Source organism: Sander lucioperca, chromosome 22 (genome assembly GCF_008315115.2).
Source record: "Sander lucioperca isolate FBNREF2018 chromosome 22, SLUC_FBN_1.2, whole genome shotgun sequence".
Classification (NCBI taxonomy): domain Eukaryota; kingdom Metazoa; phylum Chordata; class Actinopteri; order Perciformes; family Percidae; genus Sander; species Sander lucioperca.
Genome location: NC_050194.1, coordinates 22,127,417 through 22,150,323, shown reverse-complemented (window position 1 = coordinate 22,150,323; position 22,907 = coordinate 22,127,417). Strand labels below are relative to the sequence as shown.

The following is a 22,907-nucleotide window of genomic DNA, read 5'->3' as shown; positions in this document are numbered from 1 at the left end:
TCCTCTTGATGCATTTGACGCTGCCTTCAGGCGCTCAGAAGAAACCCGTTATTTACATATCTCAAGTGAGATACTTGAGAGGTATAAATACAAATCAATGATGACAGTTGTCTTTGTTGTTGTTGTTGTTGTTGTTGTTGTTGTGATTTTATACGCTTTATCTTACGTTGTGAAATTTCAACATAGAGCCTTTGAGGATTTGAATTGGTAGCCTACTGTCTGTTAACTTACACACGCACAAAAAGGGAAACTTCCTATATCCGACGCTTTATGAAGGCACCGTGAAGGCTTCGTGCTTCACGCTTGACTCCCATGAATGTATAAGTGACTCCTCCTCGCCTTGATGTCGCGTCCCTATATTAATTGAATGCCTGCAGGCGAAGAAGACGACGGTAGTTCGTGTACCCGCTGCTTATCACAGTCTGTACTTAACTTCTGAATTGTTATTTTTTATAACTTTTTATCAGTTAGTTGTTTTTTTGGTGTGAGGAATCCCTGCGCGATCATGAATCCGCCCTGTGGAAGATGCAATAAGCCAGTTTATCCCACAGAAAAAATAAATTGCCTTGATAAGGTAAGGTTAAGCAAGTCTAACCCCATTCACTAACCAAATATCACTTTGATATTACAAATTTCACTGATATACGTAGATATTTAGTCTATAATATTTCTGTCTGATAAGTTTCATATACGTGTAGTATTGCTTATTTATAGTACTATATAACTCTTCACCTGACTATCATTGTAGCTCTTTGGTTAAAACAGTTGTATGTTCTGTGTTGCAGACTTCTCATAAAAGTGAGCAGTATTCTTTCAGGGGGAAAAAATCTATTGACTGTAGGCTATTTGCTTCAGCAATTGAAATCAAAATACATTGCAAGTTGTGAAATTGCTTTTAAAGTATTAAGATGGTCAGTACTAGACAGGCAGAAGTCTTTCTCTCCAATGTGATGTTTACTATGGTGTCACCAACTGTTTAGTAAGACTATTTGTTATTGTTATGACGGCACATATCTCATTTTAAGAAATAATGTTGTATTTAATGCCACAGTATCCTCACTGTGACAATTATATGAAATTATCTGGCTGATTATGTGGCTAACTATACATGACAAATGCTGCATATACACAAATAGTCACACAGAAACACACATTAGGGAGTGATGAGGAGAGAAACCACATCCAGAAGATAAACATTAGCCAGAAACAAATGTTGAAAAAGGACAGAGCACATAAACTGTGTGTGTGTGTGTGTGTGTGTGTGTGTGTGTGTGTGTGTGTGTGTGTGTGTGTGTGTTTTATCAGTTAATCAAGATGTGACTACAACCAGATAACGACAACAAAACTCTGAGTACTGGGGGAAAAAATAAGGACCCAGTCGAAGCAACATAATCTGATCTTTTTTTTGCACCTTTTATTGTGGAATTTCATTAAAGCGGCCTGTACACCAACAACGTCTTTTATTGTGGCACTGAAATGTTTCCTTTCTTGGCATTAACCCAAAAAAATGGTTAAAAAAATTGGCTACAGTTAGCAGAAGGCTAAAGGATAAGCAACATTTTCTCTCCATCTCTGAAATGCTTCGCTGATATTGACACGTGTTTTCTAAAGCCTGAAAATAGAACCAAGAGGAGGTCCAGAAGTTTAGTTTTCCATCAGAAGACGCAAATTATATTAAGCTGTAAGGTTAAGGAATCATTGCCCAATGACGCCAAAAAACCTGACTACCCCAGCTTTGAATAATCAGTAAAACGGAAAAGAATTCTGAATATGTGACACTTAGCTTGTCTCTTATTTTTGCCTCCTCTAGTATTGGCACAAAGGTTGTTTCAGCTGCGAGGTATGCAAGATGGCCCTGAGCATGACGACCTACAAAGGCTTTGAGAAGAAGCCTTACTGCAGTATGTGAGTGTTTACACCACACTGATCATCCTGATGCTTAAAACAGTTCAGACAACCCTATTCTGTGTGGAAGCCTTTCTGAATGATCTTGTAGTTTTATTTCATCACAAAACTTACCACAGCTACCATATGTATACACATTATGGTATTATTATAAATCTACATTCCATATTGTGTTTGTACGTTTTTAAGGAAAGGTCTAAGTTCTTGTAATTTAAAACAATAATGCCAGAAGCAGTTTAAAGTTACCATTTTTGGGAGCTTTTGGTCCTTGTTTATTTCTGATGTTTCTCTTCTTTCAGGCATTACCCCAAAACCTCCTTCACCATAGTGGCCGACACCCCCGAGAATCTGCGTCTCAAACAACAGAGCATGCTCAACAGCCAGGTGAGACGCCCACAGATCCCAGATCAGTCCTCTGTCTCTGCTATCACTCCTGCTCCGTCAATGCTTTCAATCACCGGCAGAGACACTCGTCCTAATCTCCTTGTCATGACTCGGTATATCTTCCCCTCTTCATCTGTCTCCTTCACTCAGCTCTCTGTCTGTCTCACAGCAAGAGACGAGGACACACCGCTCAGGACAATTGGATTCCTTTAATTGAATCAAATGAGCCCTTTGACCGAATACTAAAATGAGAACACGCAAGTTTGACTTTGATAAAGATCTGAGATTTAACTCAAACAACCTGGCCAAAAATCAGAGTTTTATAAAGTGGAGATGTGTAAATTCTCTTCTTCCTTTCAGTTTCAACTCTGGCCCCTGATCAACTCAGCCTCCTCTCCTGCCTTCACTGTTCTTAATCCCTAATCTCGTCACACTGTTCAAACCAGTAAATTAACCTGATCCCCGAAAAGGGTTAAGTCCTCCAAGTCACGAAATGAAAGAGATTCCTTTACAGTGTGAATCTAATTTTAGGGATTGTCTTGTCACTCAACATTTAGAGGCCAAGCCTTTTTTTACCCAGCAAACATTTGGCTAAAACTCAAATCATCAGTTCGTACTTTAAATGCTGCATTTTTCTTGTTTTGTTTACCTTTATATCACTTGCCAAACTGCAAAACTGAATGTTTAATCTGCAGAGAAGAGGCAAATCTGATTAGTACAGAACTCTGTACCTGTCGAAATGTCTATGTGCTGCTGTTGGTATCGCTATTTTTTTTTAACTCTGAAAAAGAGCTATGTTAGCTGTTTCCACCTGCTTCAAGTCATATGCCTAAAATAGGTTAATCGACTCCCGGCTCTATCTTGGTGACTCTCAATGGATCGCTTCGACCTGAAAGGCGAAGGTTTAACCGATCCATTAACATGCAGCCGCAGCTTGTTATGTAACTGTTTGGATTTTTTGCAAAAAAAATCCATCATCCTGTTTTTTGAAAGTTTAGTTGTCATTGTGCACTAAGAAACCACACACATTAAATATTAGCACGACCGTTTGGTGGGAACCACAGACTGCTCTTCACAGGGGAAACTAGAAGGGCACTCGGAGAGCGCAGACCTCGGCCAAGGCCATGCCAATGTTTACGAACGGGTCAAATAATTTGTGCTTTTGCTCCGTAATTTAGATCCACTCTAAAATGCAATGAGTTCTTCATTGGCACATGCTACACCCTTCCACCAAGTTTCATAAGAAAACTGAGGCTGTAGTTTTTCCGTAGTCCTGCTGACAGACAAATGGAAAGACAAACCGACCGAACCGAAAACAGGAGGTAACCATAGCGACTTCAAGCTCTTTACAGATGTGAATGAATTGTATTGAAGGCACCAAATGATTTTCATGAACCAAACAGGATGTAAAAAGTGACTAAATATCTGAAACAAGCATCTGATGTAACCACACAGACCAGTTCCATTTTTGGTTAAAAGCCTTTTAAACTATCATGTAACATAACTATGTTATTATGCTACATGATTGTTATGATAACATTGAGATCTAATTTACACCTCTCTCTCTCTCTCTCTCTCTCTCTCTCTCTCTCTTTCTTTCTTTCTTTCTTTCTTTCTTTCTTTCTTTCTTTCTCTCTCACTCTCTCTTTCTTTGCCCTCTCGTGTCGTCTCGTCCAACCCAGTTCATTGTTTATAACCATAAAAGTCTCGGCAGTCAAGCTCTCTTACTGAGACAGCATATTCCTCATAGCAAGAACATGACTCACTGTGTGTGTGTGTGTGTGTGTGTGTGTGTGTGTGTGTGTGTGTGTGTGTGTGTGTGTGTGTGTGTGTGTGCGCGCGTGTGCGCGTGTGTGCATGTGCGTGCGTGCGTGCATCTCAGATTTACTTTCAAGTAAATATTTCGGCTGGCTTTGTTTAATGTTCCATGTGTTTCCCCCCCTGGGCCTAAAGTTACATGAATACTGACAAATAGCTGTTTAAAGGACAGCACGTGTGTGTTTATGTTTATTTGTGAATCACATTCAGTAAAAGTGTGCGTTCTACCTTTTAGAATGTCTAATCAAGTTTGTGTCATTTCGGAGAATATATCCCCTTTTTGGGCTGAGAAGTTAACCACACGCTGATCAATTCAAAGGCTGAGTTTCTTAAAGGTGCCGTAGGTAGGATTGTGAAGATCCAGGACTTAGCCAGTCGGTCTCCTAAGGCCCTCCCCCCACAAGGGAGAATGAATGCGTGTGCCTGAGCAGTGATTGACACGCAGTTAGACACCCCCCCCCCCGCCCCCTGGCCCTGATTGGTGCATCTCAACAGGGAGCTGTGGATTTTTGCAAATCACACTACAGGCTGTAGGTGGTGTTAGAGGAGCCGGATTTTTTTTTTATAATTACCTGCTTCATGTAGTTCTGCTGGAACATAGGGTCAGTTTCAGCAAATATGACAGAAAGTTAGTTTTATAAGTCTTACCTACTGCACCTTTAAATCCTGATGAATCACAATTTACAGGCGCTCTATAAGGAGGACTTTGAAAAGAACAAGGGGAAAGGTTTCAGCGTGGTGGTCGACACTCCGGAGATGCAGAGAGTGAAGAAGACACAAGATCAGATCAGTCACGTATGTCTGGTTCGCCTCAAAAACCGCAGAGCATCGAATAATCTAATAACACTAAATAATCGTACATCTCTATAGTCATAACACTCCGTCAAAGTATTAGATGTGACGTCTTTCCAACCTCTAACTTTGTATGTGTTTATGTGTGTGTCTGCATGTCTGCGTGCACTTTTATAAAAATCTGTCCCTTAACATGTAAACTTGCTTGTTAAATCATTCGTTGGAGTTTTTTTTTAATCAAATGCTGCATTCAGGTTATGTTGAATTTATCGTTGCTGCCAATGTGTCTGTTACTTACCATTTTGTAACAGAGAGAGATGACATTAAACTGATGCCAACACACCATGAATGCAGCTTATAACTCTATGTGAAGGATACAAATATGCATGAATTCTAAATATATCAATATATAATTTAATGAAACAGTTTCACTCCAGTTGTGTGTTTAACGTATACTTGTCAGCAATCTTCGCTTTTTTGCTGAGAGTTAGATGGGAAGATTGATACCACTCTCATGTTTGTCCGCTCAACATGAAGCTACAGCCAGCAGTCGGTTAGCTTAGCTTAGCATAAAGACTGGAAATGGGAGAAATAGTTATCCCTGAAAAGAAGTGATTTTTAGAAGAGCTTGTAGGCAGATTTTATTACTTTAGGACAGAGCCAGGCTAGCTGTTTCCCTCTGTTTCCAGTCTTTATGCTAAGCTAAGCTAACCGGATCCTGGTTGAAGTTCCATATATGTAGCGTACAGACATGAAAAAAGTATTTATCTTCTCGTATAACTCTCGGCAAGAAAGCAAGTAAGAGTATTTCCCAAACTGAATTAACTGTACATTTCAGGCTCTTTACAAGGAGGACTTTGAAAAGAACAAGGGGAAAGGTTTCAGCGTGGTGGTCGACACTCCGGAGATGCAGAGAGTGAAGAAGACGCAAGACCAGATCAGTAACGTAAGAAACTCTTCACGGCTCGGTTCAAACAAATCACAAAACAACAACAATTTTCTCACCATCTCATCTTGTCATGCAGATTCAATTAACTTATCTTTCTGTAAATCACCCTTTTAGAAACTCATTTTTCACTTAAAGACATTATACCACAACTCAGAGAAGAAATCCTCAATCTAACTTCACAGGTCTTTTTTAAACGTTTTTACATAAGGGACAAAAAAACAAGCAGTACGTGTCATCAAGTCGAGCCGTTTCCCCTGAGATACAACAGGAAAACATCCCAGTCCAATAACACGGTGGTAGATTTGCGGACTGGTGCTTTACAATAAGCTGAGACACGAGTAGAGAGGAACAAACTGCTGCAGGCAGCAGTGGAGAGTTCAGATCCTGCAGAGACACATTTCAGACATTTCTCCTCGTCCACTGAGGGCCAGCTGCCCTATATGGTCAAAGACTCTCAGCTGTGGACACAAAGTGAACGTCTGCTCTCTGCTGCTTTCGAGCGCATGCACACACACACACACACACACACACACACACACACACACACACACACAGCATACTGAAACACACATTTTCTCAAAGACTCTCAGCTGTGGACACAAAGTGAACGTCTGCTCTCTGCTGCTTTCGCGCAGACACACATACACACACACACACACACACACACACACACACACACACACACACACACAGCATACTGAAACACACTTTCTCTTTTTTTCTCTCATGAGAGCTCTGGTTGCAGAAAGGAATGACGGGTGATAAGCTGCATGTGAAAAAGGCAAAAGCTGCTAACTTCCTTTTCCACTGGGAGCTTCCTTCTTTTATTATTTCTTTCTCCCTTCCTTACTGACTTCTTTCTTTCTATCCTTCAACCCTTTATTTCTCCCTCTCTCCAACCCTACTTCTTTCTTTTTTTTTCTCTTTTTCTCTTTCTGTCTTTCTTTCTTTCTTTCTTTCTTTCTTTCTTTCTTTCTCTCTCTCTCTCTCTCTCTCTCTCTCTCTCACTCATAAGCTTTTTACATCATCCTCTGTGTTTGCTCCTCCTGAGGTCTGTTGAGGACACAGCGAGGGGGGGGGGGGCACTCCTCCATCTCTTTTCCCTTTTTTTTCTTCTAAAAATCAAAAAAATATCAGTAGTAACTCACAGTGGAGAAATATAAATAGCAACAAAAACAGTAAAACAGTATATAAAGTGAATAATCAAACTTTTTCATATTGAATGATGAATAAAACATTTTGCTGTAGATATATAACATGACTTTTTATTTGTACATTTCATCTTCTCCTGTTTCTGTAAAGTGTGAGGAAATAAAATGCACCAAATCTGAAAACTTAAAACAGACACATATCATAAACCCCCCCTCATCATGTCTCAGCACCTCCTCAAATGGTGAGCAACTGTCAGTCCGATTTTATGTGGTTTTAACATGCACGTGTGGCTGCTTGTGTGTGCAGATAAAGTACCATGAAGATTTTGAGAAGAGCAGGATTCGAAGTGACGCACCTCCTCCTGAGAACAGACAAGGTAAGAAACATCCTTACACTTTTTGAGACACACTCCTCTAAATAACCGTATTTAACAGTATATATTTGTATTAACTGTGTGTGTGCGTGTGTGAAGACTATGAGGAACAACCATCCAACCCTGAGAGATTCAGTCAGCCGGTCGGGCAGATGCGTCCTGCTGCTGTAGCACCACCTGGTGGAGGGGTAAGACTAATACATAAAAACACTATGGGGCCAAAAGTATCTGGACACTTCAACATCGATATGTGCTATACAAACATTTTGTGAGAAAAAAGGGGTGAATCTCCCACAAATTGCAACAGAAAATCTGACAAATGTTTATTTCTCACAGAAGTCTCCTCTATAACATATATAAAGTCCTAAGAAATCCAAATGGTGGAAAGTATTGAAAAATACTGAAATCGGTGATGCCACAATTTCCCATTGCCGCCCATGTTAAGGGGAGACACTGCAGGTGAATAGGGGACATATTTTAACTAACAGATATCTCCATGACACTTCCCCAGTTGATTATTTACATTAAGACAATATAGTATATTAATTTACACAATAAAGTACATTTTGTACTACAAGTTTTCTGAACTTTTATGTTTAATTATGCAAATGAGGCATTGTCTAATTAAATATGTGCTAATTTGCATAAATAATGGTGTTTCAGTATTTTTCAACTTGAACCCTGTTTTCCCATGCATTTGTGTCTCTTATATAAATCAAAATCCTTCAAATCTTTTGAAATCTGTAGTCCAATACTGAAACACCATTATTTATGCAAATTACCACAATTAGACAATGCTTTATTTGCATAATTAAACAAAAAATCTGAACATTTGTAATACAAACAATTATTGTCTTAATGTAAGTAATCAATTGGGGAAGTTTCATAGAGATATGTTAGTTAAAATATTTAACATGGGCTGCAATGGGAAATTGTGGCATCACCGATTTCAGTATTTTTCAATACTTTCCACCATTTAGATCTCTTAGGACTTTTTCCTGCAATTGGAACCAAGGAGCCTAGCTCAAGCTATCAAAACCGCCACAAAAGGACACAGAAGTTCAAAAGTATAAGACGAGGATGTCCTCTTACTTTTTGACATACAGTGTAGCATGCATTTTTGTCCTTTATTTGTTTACATGCATTTATTTAATTTGTGATGTTTAATAATAGGTTAGCTTTTTAGTTTTAATTCATACAGAAGTCATGTTCTTCAATAAAGTGTGAGTGTTCCTGCATTTGTGTGTGTTTATGCCTCACTCAGTTGGGAAATTCAATTCAAATCAATCTGTTTGGACTCAGGTTATCTTGTATGTCAGTGCCTGTTTATTCATTTGTGTGTGTGTGTGTGTGTTTTGGATTGAATCAACTCCACAGAAACGTTACCAGGCCGTGTACAGCTATGCGGCAGCAGAGGCAGATGAAGTTTCTCTGCAGGAAGGCGATCTGCTCTTAGACGTGGAGCCGATAGATGAAGGGTGGATGTTCGGATGCAACCAGCGCACGGGGCAGCGGGGCATGCTCCCGGCCAACTACGTCCGACCCGTGTGAAACAAACAGACACAAGGTGGCCCTCCTCCAGCATGAGATGCCCTGTGACTCTGCTGTCACCAACAATCAGGCATCTTCTCTAAATCAGCTTTTGCAAATGAAAAGAAATATTCCCCCAACTGGTTCAGCTTTGCCTTTTTTTTTTTCTTCCAGAGATATGATTTTGAAATATAAGTAAAGAAGAGGTAGTGGTGTGGTCATAGGTTCTTGAAAAATGAGATTAGTCAGAGTGAGATTTCACTTAAGGGAAGAGCAATGATACTAAAGATTGAAGTGTCTGTAACAGAAACTCACAAAAGAGGAAGTAAGAGAGTAAAGCAGAGGTAATAAATTCACAAAACGGAAGAAATGTTAAACCTACAGCTTTTTAACAATACTTCTCATTTACTTTTTTAATCTCTCAGGAAACTTTCATCTTTATGGACATGTCCTTCAGCAGTAAAGTGCATTCCTGATATCAGACAACAGATGCAGTCAAGTGTGATTATATTCAGAAAGTAAATCATTTAGGCTAATTTGATTAAAAGTTGAATATTTAACGGTGTTTTATTAGAGGACTAAATCTAGTTCTGCTTCATTCATTTTGTTGTATGCCTATTGATTACTGAATTGTTCATTTAGGAAATGAAGTGCAGTGGAAGAAGTACTCAGATCTTTTATTTTTAGGAAAAGCAGCAATACCAGTGTAGAAATACTAATTTTCCTTAAGTAGTAGTAGTAGTAGTAAAAACAATATTTGCCTCTGAAATGTTGTCAACGTTGCAGAAAATTGAAATACTAAAACAGGACAAGTACCTCAGATTGTAATATACTACAGTACTTGTAATAAATGTTATGCGTTTCTGATAAACACCACAGTCATATACAAAATATCAATATCTTTATTCAAAACAGATTGGACATCAAATCTCTATCTACATGGAGTAAAGTATTACCAAATCTAAATTGCTTGTTTAAAATAAGGCAAAAAATACATAGAAAATGTGTCTTAAGTTAAAACAATGAAACAGGAAATTTTTTTAAATCATTAAACACAAAAATACACAATACTCGACAAAGAAAATAAACAGTTTTGTAATAATTGACTGGCTCAGATTCTAAAAAAACAAAAGCAGTCCTCTTCAAGCTGTAAGAACAGGCTTCATAGCAGAGAAAAAAGCCACTCGCTTGTCGATTTTGTTGTGTATCTTTGACGGAAGCCAGTCCAGATACTTCCCAAACAGCTTGGGGTTTCTTCCTATGAAGTCTTCACACAATCTAGAGAGGAAAGAAACACACAGCTGTTCAGATGCTCTAAAACTATTATATGGTGTGTACAGTCTGTAGCCCTGCTCCGACAACAACTGGTTGCATTACTTATCCAACATGCTATTCATACGATTATGGCCCAACGGTTGGTTGCATGGTTTCTATTCTCCTTGGTTGCAGGCGATTGCTTTCTGGACTGCTTCAAAAAAACGTATCGTTCATGTTATATCCACGACGTTCCACTTCCGGGATTGTGCCGGTGCCGCAGGAAATTCCGCCGGATGCATGCATTTTGCCAATTCCAGTTTCCTTCCGCTTTTTTTTGTTGGAATTTTAAACTGATGGATTTATGACGACTATGGTTAACTGCTCCTCAGATCTCTGCATGGTCAATTGAAACAGAGTTCTCTCTCGCACGACTATTTTGCAGCGGCTCCGTCCGGATGGTCTGGCAAAGAGACTACGTTCAGGTTAACTTGGTGTTATAATTTCTGTAAACCTTCGACACATTTGGAGACGAACGTATTTTGAGTACCAATTTTCCCCGGAACACCCATAATCTACCTCTATACTAGTATACAGTTTTTACAAAATTAGGGTTCATCCCTCTGTAAATCCCAAATGTATGCACCAAATTTAATGGCAAGTCATGTAATCGTTGAGTGGGCTGATCAACCAGCATTGCCACAATAAAAATGGTCCTGTTGGCTACAAGAAGCACATAATGCAAATGCTCATTTTAGGCGTTTTAAGGTGAATTTAGAGATGGCAATGTCTGTTGGTCCACCACTTTGTTGCAGACTAATATATCTCAACATCTACTGGATGGATTGGGATTCAAGCCACAATGAGGTTGACATTTTTAGTGAAATTTCTTGACAACTACTGGATGGATTACCATGACATTAGATACACAGTCACATTCCCAGTAGGATGAATTCCAATACATTTTCCCTTTCACCAAGCGCCATCGTTACCAGGCCGTGTACAGCTATGCGGCAGGAAGGCAATCTGCTCTTAGACGTGGAGCCGATAGCTGAAGGGTGGATGTTCGGATGCAACCAGCGCACGGGGCAGCGGGGCATGCTCCCTGCTAACTACGTCCGACCCATGTGAAACAAACAGACACAAAGTGGCCCGCCTCCAGCACGAGATGCCCTGTGAATCTGCTGTCACCACCAACAATCAGGCGTCTTCTCTAAATCAGCTTTTGCAAATGAAAAAAAAAAAAAAAATTCCCCCAAATGGTTCAGCTTTGCCTTTGTTTTTTTAGTCATGTTCCCAGCAGGATGAATTCCGATACCTTTTACCAAGCGCCATCATTAGGTCAAAATTTCTCTTTCAAACAATATTGACTTACAACTTTAACCTCACCTGATGCTGTGCACATTATCAAAACAAATTATACAAAAACACTTCCATTGGTTACCAGAAAATTAACTTGCATCACCAAGTGTTCTAGGGATACAATGACCACAATACTACACCTTAACTATTTCATCTCAAGTGAGTCATTTAAGTCCATCCCACATAATCAGGCCGCAGACACTGGCCAACCATACGTAATATTGTAAAGCTCATTAGCATAACACAATGTTCTCCTCCAGCACACACACCGGTCCAACAGGGCAAGAGTATAAATAGCGTTTGAAAAGGGTCTCTGGACTTTGTTAAAACTGCTTAATCATGTGTGAAAGGAGAGGACGTGCAAACTGGCACACGCTGCCTATGCACACAAAGTGCAGCGAGAAACACCAACACCACTAACGCAACAGAAAGTAAGCAATGCTACATGACACATGTAACAAAATATGAATTCAAAGCGGATATGTGGAGGTTCAACATACCTGAAGAGTGAGTATGGCTCGGCCTGAAAAATGAACACGTCTCTGCAGTGATTATCTGAAGGAGCCACCAGAACAGCCACCTGATAGAGGTTTGACAATAAAATCACATGAAACCGGCTGACCGATGAAATACTGGTATTATTTTCCCTACTTTCAAAGTTTCAGCCTCTTAAAATGGTGAATAGTAAGTCATTTTGGGCTGAAAAAAAGCTAAATGTTTGTGAAACTGTGGGTTAAACTAGGTCTATGGATGGTAATGTCAGTGGCCCAGACTGAAAACATCTCTACAACTGCAGGATGCATTGTTTCTACAGGTGTGCATGGTCTCCAGAGGATGAATTCATATTATTTTGGTGATTCCCTGACTTTTCCTCAGGCTTCATCATCAGGTTTCAGTGTTTTACAAATGTGGTAACATTTTTCCATAATTCATTTAAACATTAAAACTACACATTTCAGTAATTTAGCCCTGTTCTACCCTTAAAGAAACAAAAGCAGAGCCGTTTATCTTTAACATGTGAACCATTACCACATACTGTGCGTGCATTTCAAACTTTGAGTCCTTAAATCACTTAAGCTTTCTTTATGCAACACATGTAGTTAGGCGCTGAGCTATAATTAGTTCACTTGACAAATGACAAGTTAAAACATTACAGAAGGATTTCAGGGTTTAAAGTCCTCCTTCTCACCCACAAAGCCCTCCATAACCAGGCTCCTTCCTACCTCACAGACCTGCTCCACCGCCACAACCCCCCACGCCCCCATTACCTCCGCTCCTCTTACGCAAACCTCCTCTCCCCACCACTCAGGACCAAGCACCGTACCTGGGGTGACAGAGCTTTCACCATTGCAGCCCCCTCCCTCTGGAACTCCCTACCCATTCACATCCGTGACTGTACTGACCTGGACACATTCAAAACACACCTTCAGATTAGCTGTCCACATACAGTAGTCTTACATTTCTCACCTGATAAGTTACTGATTTTATTATTATTATGGTGTTTATTATTATTATTATTATTATTATTATTATTATTATTATTATTATTATTATTATTATTATTATTATTATTATTATGATTATTATTATTATTATTATTATTATGATTATTATTATTATTATGATAAAAATCCTAAAAAAAACAAAAAACAAACAAAAAAAAAACAAAACATTTTTATTCACCAAGACCTCACTGTGGACCTAAAAAGTGAAGCTTTCAGTTTGGGGAAAAAAAAAAAAAAAAACAAAAAAACAACAGCAGCAAAATCCTTCAGAATTTGTTTATATTATTGTCCCATGGAAGTTCTAAATAAAAAAAGGTTTTCTAATCACATACCGAGTCCATGACGATGACCATGTTGCTGCTTCCCCCGAACACAACGACATCGTTGTCATTTCCCAGGCACGCTGTGTGACACACTCTGTGAGGAAGACGCAGATTTGGGTGAATAAATGATAAAAAAAAATAAATAAATATAAATAAATAAATACTGAATAAACTTCAGTTGGCGTTAACTACCTGGGCTTGTTGTTGTGTGGGTGCGTCACCTTGTTCCACTCTCTCTTTTGCGTGTTAAACTGCCAGGCATCATCTAGCAGAGATAGATTGTGATGATAAAAACAAGTTAAACAACAACAGAGAGCTTCACTTCAACATTTGACGAAAACCACCCACTGCAGCAATAATGATGTCATTTGTTTTTAGCGTTGCCCGATACTATAATCAAAATGTTCTAGCATGACAATAAAAAATAAAATGTCCTTCAACCTTTGGCACATTTGTCCAAGACAGTTGAAGGATTAAGATGATTATAAGATGCAGATAGTGTTTGATTCTTCTAGGGCGAAATCCTTTGTTTGAGGTTAATATTTCTTATTGGAAAGTTAAGTAACCACAAAAACACGCAAAACCACAAAGATCCAAAACACCAAGAAGATGCACGATGACTCTTCATTTTTTGTCTTTTTGTGGTGGTTTTGCATTTATTTGTGGAGGTTTTGCAGATCCGTGTGGGTGTTTTTCATCTCTTCATGTTTAACCATTATCCGTCCATGAGGCGGAGAAGACTTTGAGCATGTAGAGTTAAACACTTAAGCATTAGAGATCCTGTGGCCAGCACTTACTGAGAGTGTTTCCGTGTGTGCCTAGACCTCCGTATATGAAGAGCGTGTGATCTGACGTGGGCGTCATGGTGAACATAGAGCGCCCCAGTGGTGCACAGGATGCAGGGATGTCACTGGTGGAAAGTAGCAGAACGCAACAGAGGTCAGTACATCATTGGAAAGAAGAGCGGTCTTAAAAAATAAATAAAATAAAAAAATGTTTAGCAGTTTTACAATTTAGTCCACGTCCATGTTTCCAGGTCTAAGCAGAACATGTCCAAATCTGCCTTTTCCTGCAAAAAAATGGTCAGACAAGCATCACGGCCATAAGTATGCAGACACCAACATCTCTTTACAGTAGTAAAGTAAAGTAGTAGTAGGCCTGGCAAACTTGATTCCTTTTAAGGATTTGGGTTATTCTGAGTCACTCACTAAACTGATCCGGGTTGTGCGAGTCACTTGAATCACTTGAGTCAGTATTGATCTATAGGTGAGCTTGCAATGTTTCGGACTGTCTGCTCGACATAATTGCTTAACATACATTTATACACCAAACTTACAGTAGGCCTAGCTAGGCTAAGTGCAGAACATTGTTATTTCAGAAGTGAAAGAATGGCTTTTGTTGTGGATTTGCTTTACTCTGAGCTCGTCTGCTACAGATCCACTCATAGCCGGCTGATTCGCACGATTGACTTACTCACGCGAGAACTCATGAGTCATCGACAACTCATCAGTCATCTACAACTCATGAGTTCTCGAGTGAGTCCCGTGGTCTGCGAGCTTGCAATGTTTCCGGCTCCGAGTCTGCGGGTCGGGAAGTTCCTATAACCTGTCTCGGACTGTCTCTTACTCAGTCGCTTGAGTTGACTTGTGGAGTTGTGGTTGCCTACAAAATTGTAAGTTAAATTTTGTCAGCTAAGATGGTTAGGACTAGTAGTAGCTAATGTTGCAAGAGGTTTGTGTGTGGCGCCGTTATCATTTTAGATTGAATTGTAGTAGGACTCAACTGATCCGAGTTAAAGATACTAGAGACTCGCGACTCGTGAGTCAATTTAAAGTGAAAGATCCGAGTGAATCACGACTAAAACAGGTTTAAGTTATACTGCAGGTGTCCACATATTTGTGGCTATATGCAGTTTTTAACTATAGTTTAAAAGCTTCCTTAGCAACGTCAAGCCAACTCACCGTGCCACCAGAGATGTAACCTTTGTTCATCAGAAGGGCACTGGCATGGCAGCCTCTGGGGGCAGGAGCAGGACCCTGGACATAAAAAAAAAACAAAAAAAAAACTATAGTCACACCATGCGTATAGTAAACTTATAATTAAATGATGTCTAAAAGTAAACGCACAAGGAAATATAGTACAGAAATGTGTGCTGACATACATACTAAGCCCTCCGTTAACTAAACTTCAGACATGAAATCATGTTGTTTCACTCACCCGAGTCTCTGGCATGCTCCACGTAGCCGTCTCTGTGTCAAAAACATTGACTTCATTGGTCCAGCCCCAGCACCTAAATAACGTGTTTCCAATTGTTGCCTAAAAAGACAAGGGATTGTAATATGATCTTGAGAACCAAACAAGCAAAACTGTCAGGAATGACAGTTGCAATGTTTTGTTCACAACATTGGTGCTCATCATTTACCCAGGACATCTCTTCCAGGACGAAGCTTGACGTTGGCGCATTTCGTAGCTCCCCTATAGTCTTACATCCATAGCCACCGAAGTAGATTAATCTGCACCAAGAAACACACTAAAGAAAATTAGATGAAATCACTTATCCTTAAAACATTTCATTTACCAGCCCTTCAAAATATCCCTGAATTAAAAACCTTTTGGAGGTGTTAAAAGCTACATTCGTTTTCCTGCAGAGCTGCAATTTAAATGTCCAGTAAGGGTGAAAATCCAATGTTGAAGATGTGAACTGCTGCTAAAAAGGCTCAGCTGTCTAGCTAGTCTTAATGGAGTAGTTTAGTGGAGTAGGACTGACCTGTTTCGGTGAACCCAGCAGGAGTGTTTGTGTCGCGGTGAGGGTGCCGTTCCCTTGGTGTCTGTCACTTTCTTCCACAAGTAGTTCTGTTCTCTAAGGTCAACGCTGAACATCTACCAACAGGAGAGTTCAATTCATCACATCAAGGTTTCACACGAATAAAATAAAACCTTCATCGCTGTTGAGATTCTGAAACACTAAAAGTTAGTTAAAGTGCTGATATTATGCTCATTTTCATAATTGTATTTAGGGGTTATAATTTTATTAAAAAACGTCATATTTTTGTTGTACCGCACATTGCTGCAGCTCCTCTTTTCACCCTGTGTGTTGAGCTCTCTGTTTTAGCTACAGAGACCGACTTCTCACTTCTGTTCCATCTTTGCTGGGAGTCGCACATGCGCAGTAGCTAGGTAAGGACTACTAGCCAGTCAGAAGCAGAGTATGAGGGCGTGCCACGCTAGCAGCTAGGAGAGCATTATAACGTGTGTTGCAAAGTGACGCACGTTTGTCATGGAAGTAAAGGCTGGACTACAATAGAGCTGTTTGGAGCAGTTTGTGAACAGGGTCGGAGATGGCAAGTCCCTTTGGGGTGGACTTTGGGCTTTTTCACTTTGTAAATGTGAACAAAAAGATAACACAAAGGAAAGGGAAAAAGCCAAAAAAAAAAAAATAATGAGCACTTCAAGATTTCCACATTTTCCTATGAAACAAGTAGAAAAGCAGACAATTATGCAAGGCTTGACCCTGTCTCCTATTCATCTCCGTTTCATTTTCAATAGCATCTGTAAAGCCATTCTTGATAAACCTGCCTTTGCTCGGTTCAGAAAGCTATCAGAACAGATGATCAAGCTGGATAATCTGCACAGTCGGGTATGAGCTTGGCAAAACTGCATTTTTGTAGTAGGCTACACATCCTGGGCTTGACATGATCTACAAGACAAACTTCATATCTGACATTCAAAAATGTGTTTTATGATGAAATGTAAGTCATGCTCTACTCTCTATGGACACACACACACACCATTGAGAAGTTGGATTTAATTGTTTAAATGTGGGAATAACATTTTCAGACAGTCGATCCTGGAAGGCACTCATGGTACTGCGCATGAAAAGTGACGTAAATAATGACAAGACGGCTACACACCCACAATCCTTTGTGTGATCAGCTGAGAGCCAGGCATTTCCCATCACGCCGTGGGTCTTACAGTCACTAGAGAGCAACTGCGGCTCCTAGCTCTAAAAACTGATGCCATCTCAAGCTTGTGAGGTTATCGCTGCCCACATGTGCTCGTGACGTCAGAGCAATTCAAACACAGATCTAACCAGCATACATTGGGTGGCGATCGCCGGTGATCGGTTCTGCGCAGAGCTGGCTCATGTCGAACGAGCCTAATGCCTCGGTGAAGTAGGTGGTGGCAGTATGCAACCTCAAAAGTAAGGATTGCTATACCAGTGGTTCCCAAAACTTTTCACATCAAGGACCCCTAAAATGACACAAATTAGACCACTATTGGATAAGACTTCATTCCAGGGGTCCCCATCTGATAGTTTTGCTTTTAGTTGTCTCACCACCCCCCCCCCCCCCCCGCTTAATGTGTCCCCCAAATAAAACCCTACGCCCTTGCTCAGCTCAGTGTCTCCAGTGTAATGATAATAAATGGAGGAGCCAGCTCCTTTTACAAACAAGGCCCCAGGCTTGTGGTAGTCCACAGCACCTCACCTGGTTTGTGTGTCCATCGGGGTCACATCCTGCAAAGATGTAGAGCGTGCCATTAAGATAAGAGCCACAAAAGCCAGATAAGTCTGGGGGTTTGTCACCAGTGATCTCCCGCCGCTCCCTGTGGCACAAAAGGAAAAAAAGGGCGATATGAAAGAGCCAGCTGAACACTTGGAAATGTAAACTCAAAAATGAGGGCTTTGGTGCAACTGTAGCCTGGCCCGGGGGGACCGGCCGTTCTGGGAACGGCAAGGATTGCTGGTGGATTATGTGTATAGAGCAACGGCTTATACGTTGTCCCATACAAGCATCCGAAAATCTCATATTTGATCTGTTTTTATATTTTTTATTGTTTTTTTTTTTAACTGCTCTTGAATGTTTTGTATGTAAAGCACTTTGAATTGCCCTGTAGCGGAAATGTGCTATACAAATAAAGCTGCCTTGCCTTTTGCACAGTCACTGTATCTTATATCTTGTTTGTTCTGTATCCAGAACTAACAAACATAGCTTTAATGTCAAGGTGACACACTGTCCATATCAACTGATAAACGGCATTCTTCCTTTCTTACCACGTCCCACTGTCTAAATCACAGAGCCAGATCTCATCACTGGGCAACATGACGTCCTCTCCAGCAACTACCTGTTAAGGAAAAAGAAGTATGAAAACATGTTGTACTCTAAAGCCACCAAGCAAAGCTTTTGGATGGAAAGTGGCGTGATGTTCAGTGCACACGTCTAAATCTTAATGGCTCATTTTTCATATTCGAAGTTTAACTGTAGGCCATTAGATGGATGCCATAGCAACAATCAGGATGCAACAAGATAGGCTATGTCTGAGAAATGTTCTTTGTTGAAACATGTTCATGTCACATGCTCCGCTGTCAAAGTTGGGCGTTTCTGCATGTTTTGTAGGTCAACATCGCTCTCTCTGTGCAGATATACCCTCAGGTTGCCACTTAATTAGGTACACTAATCAAAGCTGCAATACATTCTCCCGTCATGAAGTCATTCATTATGTTTAAAATTTGAATTTACACGGTATTAAGATAATGATTCAGCGTTGTGGTCATTTTAAAAAGGCTGCTGGTGAATTGTGCTGCGTATGTGACAAAATATTAGAAACACCACAATCAACCAACTTTTATTTGTCGCATGAAATCGTCTAACTATGCTACAATTAGAGTGAAATGTAATGTCATCAGCTCCTTCAACTTCAGCATGATTCATCCTCAGGCAGAATATGTAGCCGCCAGGTCGCCACACGGAGAGAGAGAAAACCCTCCCAGTTAAATGGCACCCTCATAGACTAAAGTTCAATGGCGACAAACATCCTCCCAAACGGTTTCAACAAAAACTGAACTATATCTTCATCAACGCAGGGTTGATTGCAGCACTGTTGTAGATTGCATTCGTTTTGGTTAAATGTTAAACTGGCAACTCAATTAAAGTATTATTGAAAAGTGGTAGCCTACATTGTTAATTTCACCATGCTATTATTTACAAAAAGAAAAAAAAAGAACAATCATTGACTATTGGAGTAACTGAAGGACACGTAAAGTCCCCGGATGTGACACAGGTAATGAATGCTTTAAAAATGCAGATTTACCTGCACAGGTACATCGACACACCGACGGTTCTTACCTGGTAACCTCCCCAGACATACAGCTTGTTGTTCTCTATGAACGCCGTGTGGCCGCTTCTCTCCAGCCGGCTCACCGGGGCGGTTCTCTCAGCAACATCCATCACCAAAACCCGGACTCTGATTCTCAGACTCACCGCTCAAATAAAAACACCTAAAATGATTACCAGAGAGGGGGAAATGCGATGGATGTTGGCTGGTGGCTCAGAGAGCAGAGACCTGCTGCTCCGGATGCAGAGAAAAGCTAAATGATTGGTGGTTCGGCGGAACGTGTTTTTCAGGCTTTCTGCCCTGATTTACTCCTCCCATTAACATGATCCCTGTTGTGATAGGAAACCACTTCGTCATTTAACACCTTCAGGGCTGCACACATCTTTAGAATATCTAATTAAGTGGGCTGAACCACTTTATATTGTTTATTGGTTGTTTGCTCTGTACTAATCAAGCTCATGCATATTTCTACTGTTTAGTTTACACATCATTTCTGCAGTTTACATGTAATTAAGTGGGATGTAATCAGGCCAATGTGCTCAAAATTAACAGAGAAATACACATTTTGACTCATCAAACACAGGTGTGACTGGTGAAATGAGCAATCAGTGCATAGCATTCATGTGAGGCACTTCCATAGCTGTGGTAGTGTGCATGCTGCCAGCAAAGCAATCATTATGTGATAAAAGTCCAGCCTGTTCCTCAACAATAGCCCAGGTAACAATTTTTGGTTCCCAGAACGTTCGTTTTTGGTTGCGGGAACGTTCCCTGAAGGTCCTAAAAGCCTAAAAATGAATATATTCTCTTGCTATGTTGTTTATCTTACTTAGATTTTATAAGACCAATCATTTTTGAGTGAATCTAAATCAAGTGACTGCAGACCTTTTATATGCTACTTCAAAACTTAAATGGAGCTGGTATAAATAAACATTTTCAAAACCGCACTCAGAACAACCAAAAACAACCAAACGGGAACATTGTGTGGAGGTACAGTGCAACCACAGGAGAACGTTCCCGTTGGTTGGTTCCCTTAACGTTTAGGGAACGTTATAACCATGAGGGAACGTTCCCTAAACGTTAGTTTTTGGTCTGGTTCGAACTAACCTTTAGGGAACAAGAAACTAACGTTCCCCAACGTTCCCTAAACGTTCTGTGTTAGTGGGGAGACTCTTTTCACAGCAGACTGTAATTGATGGAAAATCACAGGTGCCACTGATAACATTAAAGGACAGGTTCACAATTTTTAAAGCAATACTCACATGACTGACTGTACATTACAAGTTGACGATATATATAAAGATATTTTTGCATGTAGTTTCTGCCCAAGAAAAACATAGTCTTATTGTGAATAGTTATGAAAATAAGACATTTGGGGAGGCAATAGAGAGTGGTGCTTGGAGCAGAAATGTAATTCATCTTTATTTATATATTTTTGTAGTTTTGTTTTATTTTATTTATGGAAAATGTTTTTTTGTTTTTTTTTTTACATATTTTCCTGAATTGTAAGGTTGATTATTGAATGGTTGAATTGATTTTTTTTTTAAATATATATTTAATTTGAGCTCCTGCTCAAACAGAAAGTCTTTAATTTCAATGCCTCTCACCTGGAATTAACCACTTTAGTCATCTTATTTGTTAACCCAGTAGCACTGTCATATTTAAAGTTTTTGATCAGTTTTGTTTTACTTCAGTGCAGTTGCTTTGATATTTTTCTTCCTTTTTTGATTGTTTTCCTCATCACTGCTGAATCAGTACAATTATAAAAATAAATGCCATCGTTAAACACAATAAAATATAGCTAACTTAACAAAAATGACTTCGAAAAAAATAAATGAAAGTATGTCCAGACTTAAAATGGCACTTAGATATTAAAGTATGCTCCAGAAGCAGAATGGAAGAGAGCCATCTTGAACAATAATACCATTACACCTTTAAAATTCAATCTCCATAGAGCCTTTGTGCCTAAAACACAATAGATTCATAAAGTAACACACTGATATCTATTTCAAAATGGTTATTTATACTTCATACATAATAAATGAGATGACAAAACAGAAATACAAACCAGGAATAACAGTATACTGTAGTATTCTGTTCTGCATATATGAAAATGGACTTGATGAGTAAACCTTCAATGTCTTTTTGTTACTCCTGTTAAGTTCAAGTCCACATCGGAGTCAAATGTTCAAGAGAAGGAAATCAAATTAAGCCAAACTTAAAATAAAAATGTCAGTAATACAGGTTTTGTTTGTTGGTTGAGGGGTAACTCTGTGTGCATGAAGAGATTACAATTACAATCTAGCTGAAATATAGGTATAACAGTCATAGCTAAGTGCAAGTATATGCAAAATATGATTTGCCTTCAGGATAAATGCGAAATCCAATAATTTGTTGCTTCTACCACACGTTTATGAGTAATTTACCTCAGCAAACTTTATGAATTGTGTCAGTGTGGCTCACCTGACACACAGCAGATGTTTGACTGAATGTTTTATACATATATCTGTAAGAAGGGATGCACAGATCCGATACTGATATCGGGCCAATACTGACTCAAATAGCTCAGGCTGTCCGCATTAACCGCTGTTAAGTACTAGAGCGCGACCGATATATCGGCGGGCCAATATTAGGCATTTTCAAAACTATCGGTATCGGCATTTATAATGGCCGATAAACGAATATTTTAAAAAAATAATAAAAACGGACGAAACACGCTTCAACCATGAGTGTTGGCGTTGCATAGTTTGTCCACCCGAGGGCGCTCTACAACCTCCCTGTAGGCAACACTCAGATTTTTTTTATTGTGTTTTGTTCAAAGGACTTTAAGTTTCATATCTTAACTTTGTATTTTTATACATTTTATCAGAACTTTAATATAATTTGATGTTCCTCTGTTCTGACAATAAAACAAACAAGTTTATTTTTAAACTGCATTATCATATTATTTTAGTGAGGACTCATAAATAACTACAAATAACTAATGTTAGTTAAATCCGTTTGTTTTGTTACGCGTTTCTGGATTTAAAAAAATATATATATATCAGCCGATATATTGGATTGGATCACCAAATATTTGTATCGATATCGGCCTTAAAAATCCTTTATCGGTCGGGCTCTATTACATATTACTACGAAAAGTAATGCACTGTAATTCGTATGTATTCCACATATTTATTTCTGTAAGCCTCACATTTTCTTTTTCTTTTTTTGGGACATTTCTGCCTTTAATGGATAGGACGGCTCAGATATGAAAGGGGAGAGAGAAGGGAGAGACATGCAGGAAAACGTCACAGGTTGGACTCGAACCCTGGACCTTCTGCGTCGAGGAATAAACCTCTACATATGTGCGCCCGCTCTACCAACTGAGCTAACCCGGCCACGAGCCTCACATTTTCTTTATCTGTAAAGTGTCCTGAGATAACTTCTGTTATGATTTGACACTTTTA

At 39.5% G+C, this 22,907-nt stretch overlaps 2 protein-coding genes across 5 annotated transcripts; one reads left to right on the top strand and one right to left on the bottom strand.

The window, feature by feature from the left end:
- Positions 1–312: 312 nt before the first annotated feature.
- LOC116061509 (LIM and SH3 domain protein 1-like) lies at positions 313–11,551 on the top strand. Of its 3 annotated transcripts, XM_031315745.2 has the most exons (9): positions 313–574; positions 1,811–1,905; positions 2,205–2,289; positions 4,795–4,902; positions 5,738–5,845; positions 7,307–7,376; positions 7,473–7,561; positions 8,751–8,851; positions 11,216–11,551. In XM_031315745.2, the coding sequence occupies exons 1-9, from the start codon at positions 506–508 to the stop codon at positions 11,286–11,288; spliced, it is 798 nt and encodes a 265-aa protein (XP_031171605.1). In that variant the 5' UTR covers positions 313–505; the 3' UTR covers positions 11,289–11,551. The 3 variants fall into 3 exon arrangements, with proteins under 3 accessions (XP_031171605.1, XP_031171604.1, XP_031171606.1); XM_031315744.2 differs by lacking the exon at positions 11,216–11,551 and having other exon boundaries at positions 8,751–9,377; XM_031315746.2 differs by lacking the exons at positions 4,795–4,902; positions 11,216–11,551 and having other exon boundaries at positions 8,751–9,377.
- Positions 9,788–19,800, bottom strand: LOC116061504 (kelch domain-containing protein 1-like). Of its 2 annotated transcripts, XM_031315737.2 has the most exons (13): positions 19,473–19,800; positions 18,401–18,471; positions 17,835–17,952; positions 16,115–16,227; positions 15,770–15,860; positions 15,565–15,663; positions 15,309–15,383; positions 14,358–14,416; positions 14,145–14,257; positions 13,540–13,612; positions 13,357–13,441; positions 12,020–12,099; positions 9,788–10,181 (listed from the first exon to the last, which is right to left on the bottom strand). In XM_031315737.2, exons 1-13 carry the CDS (start codon positions 19,572–19,574, stop codon positions 10,046–10,048), a joined length of 1,215 nt encoding a protein of 404 aa, XP_031171597.1. In that variant the 5' UTR covers positions 19,575–19,800; the 3' UTR covers positions 9,788–10,045. The 2 variants fall into 2 exon arrangements, with proteins under 2 accessions (XP_031171597.1, XP_035853360.1); XM_035997467.1 differs by lacking the exon at positions 12,020–12,099 and having other exon boundaries at positions 10,122–10,181.
- Between the last annotated feature and the right edge of the window lie 3,107 nt (positions 19,801–22,907).

Bases quoted from the DNA above. Each gene is read 5' to 3' on its own strand.
- LOC116061504 (XM_031315737.2), bottom strand. From the start codon at position 19,574: ATGGATGTTGCTGAGAGAACCGCCCCGGTGAGCCGGCTGGAGAGAAGC. The intron at 13,613-14,144 runs GTAAGTGCTGGC...TATCTCTGCTAG, and splicing joins CACACACGGAAACACTCTCA to ATGATGCCTGGCAGTTTAAC. The intron at 10,182-12,019 runs GTATGTTGAACC...TTTCCTCTCTAG, and splicing joins GAGCCATACTCACTCTTCAG to ATTGTGTGAAGACTTCATAG.
- LOC116061509 (XM_031315745.2), top strand. From the start codon at position 506: ATGAATCCGCCCTGTGGAAGATGCAATAAGCCAGTTTATCCCACAGAA. The intron at 2,290-4,794 runs GTGAGACGCCCA...CACAATTTACAG, and splicing joins AGAGCATGCTCAACAGCCAG to GCGCTCTATAAGGAGGACTT. The intron at 8,852-11,215 runs GTGGATGTTCGG...GATAGCTGAAGG, and splicing joins GTGGAGCCGATAGATGAAGG to GTGGATGTTCGGATGCAACC.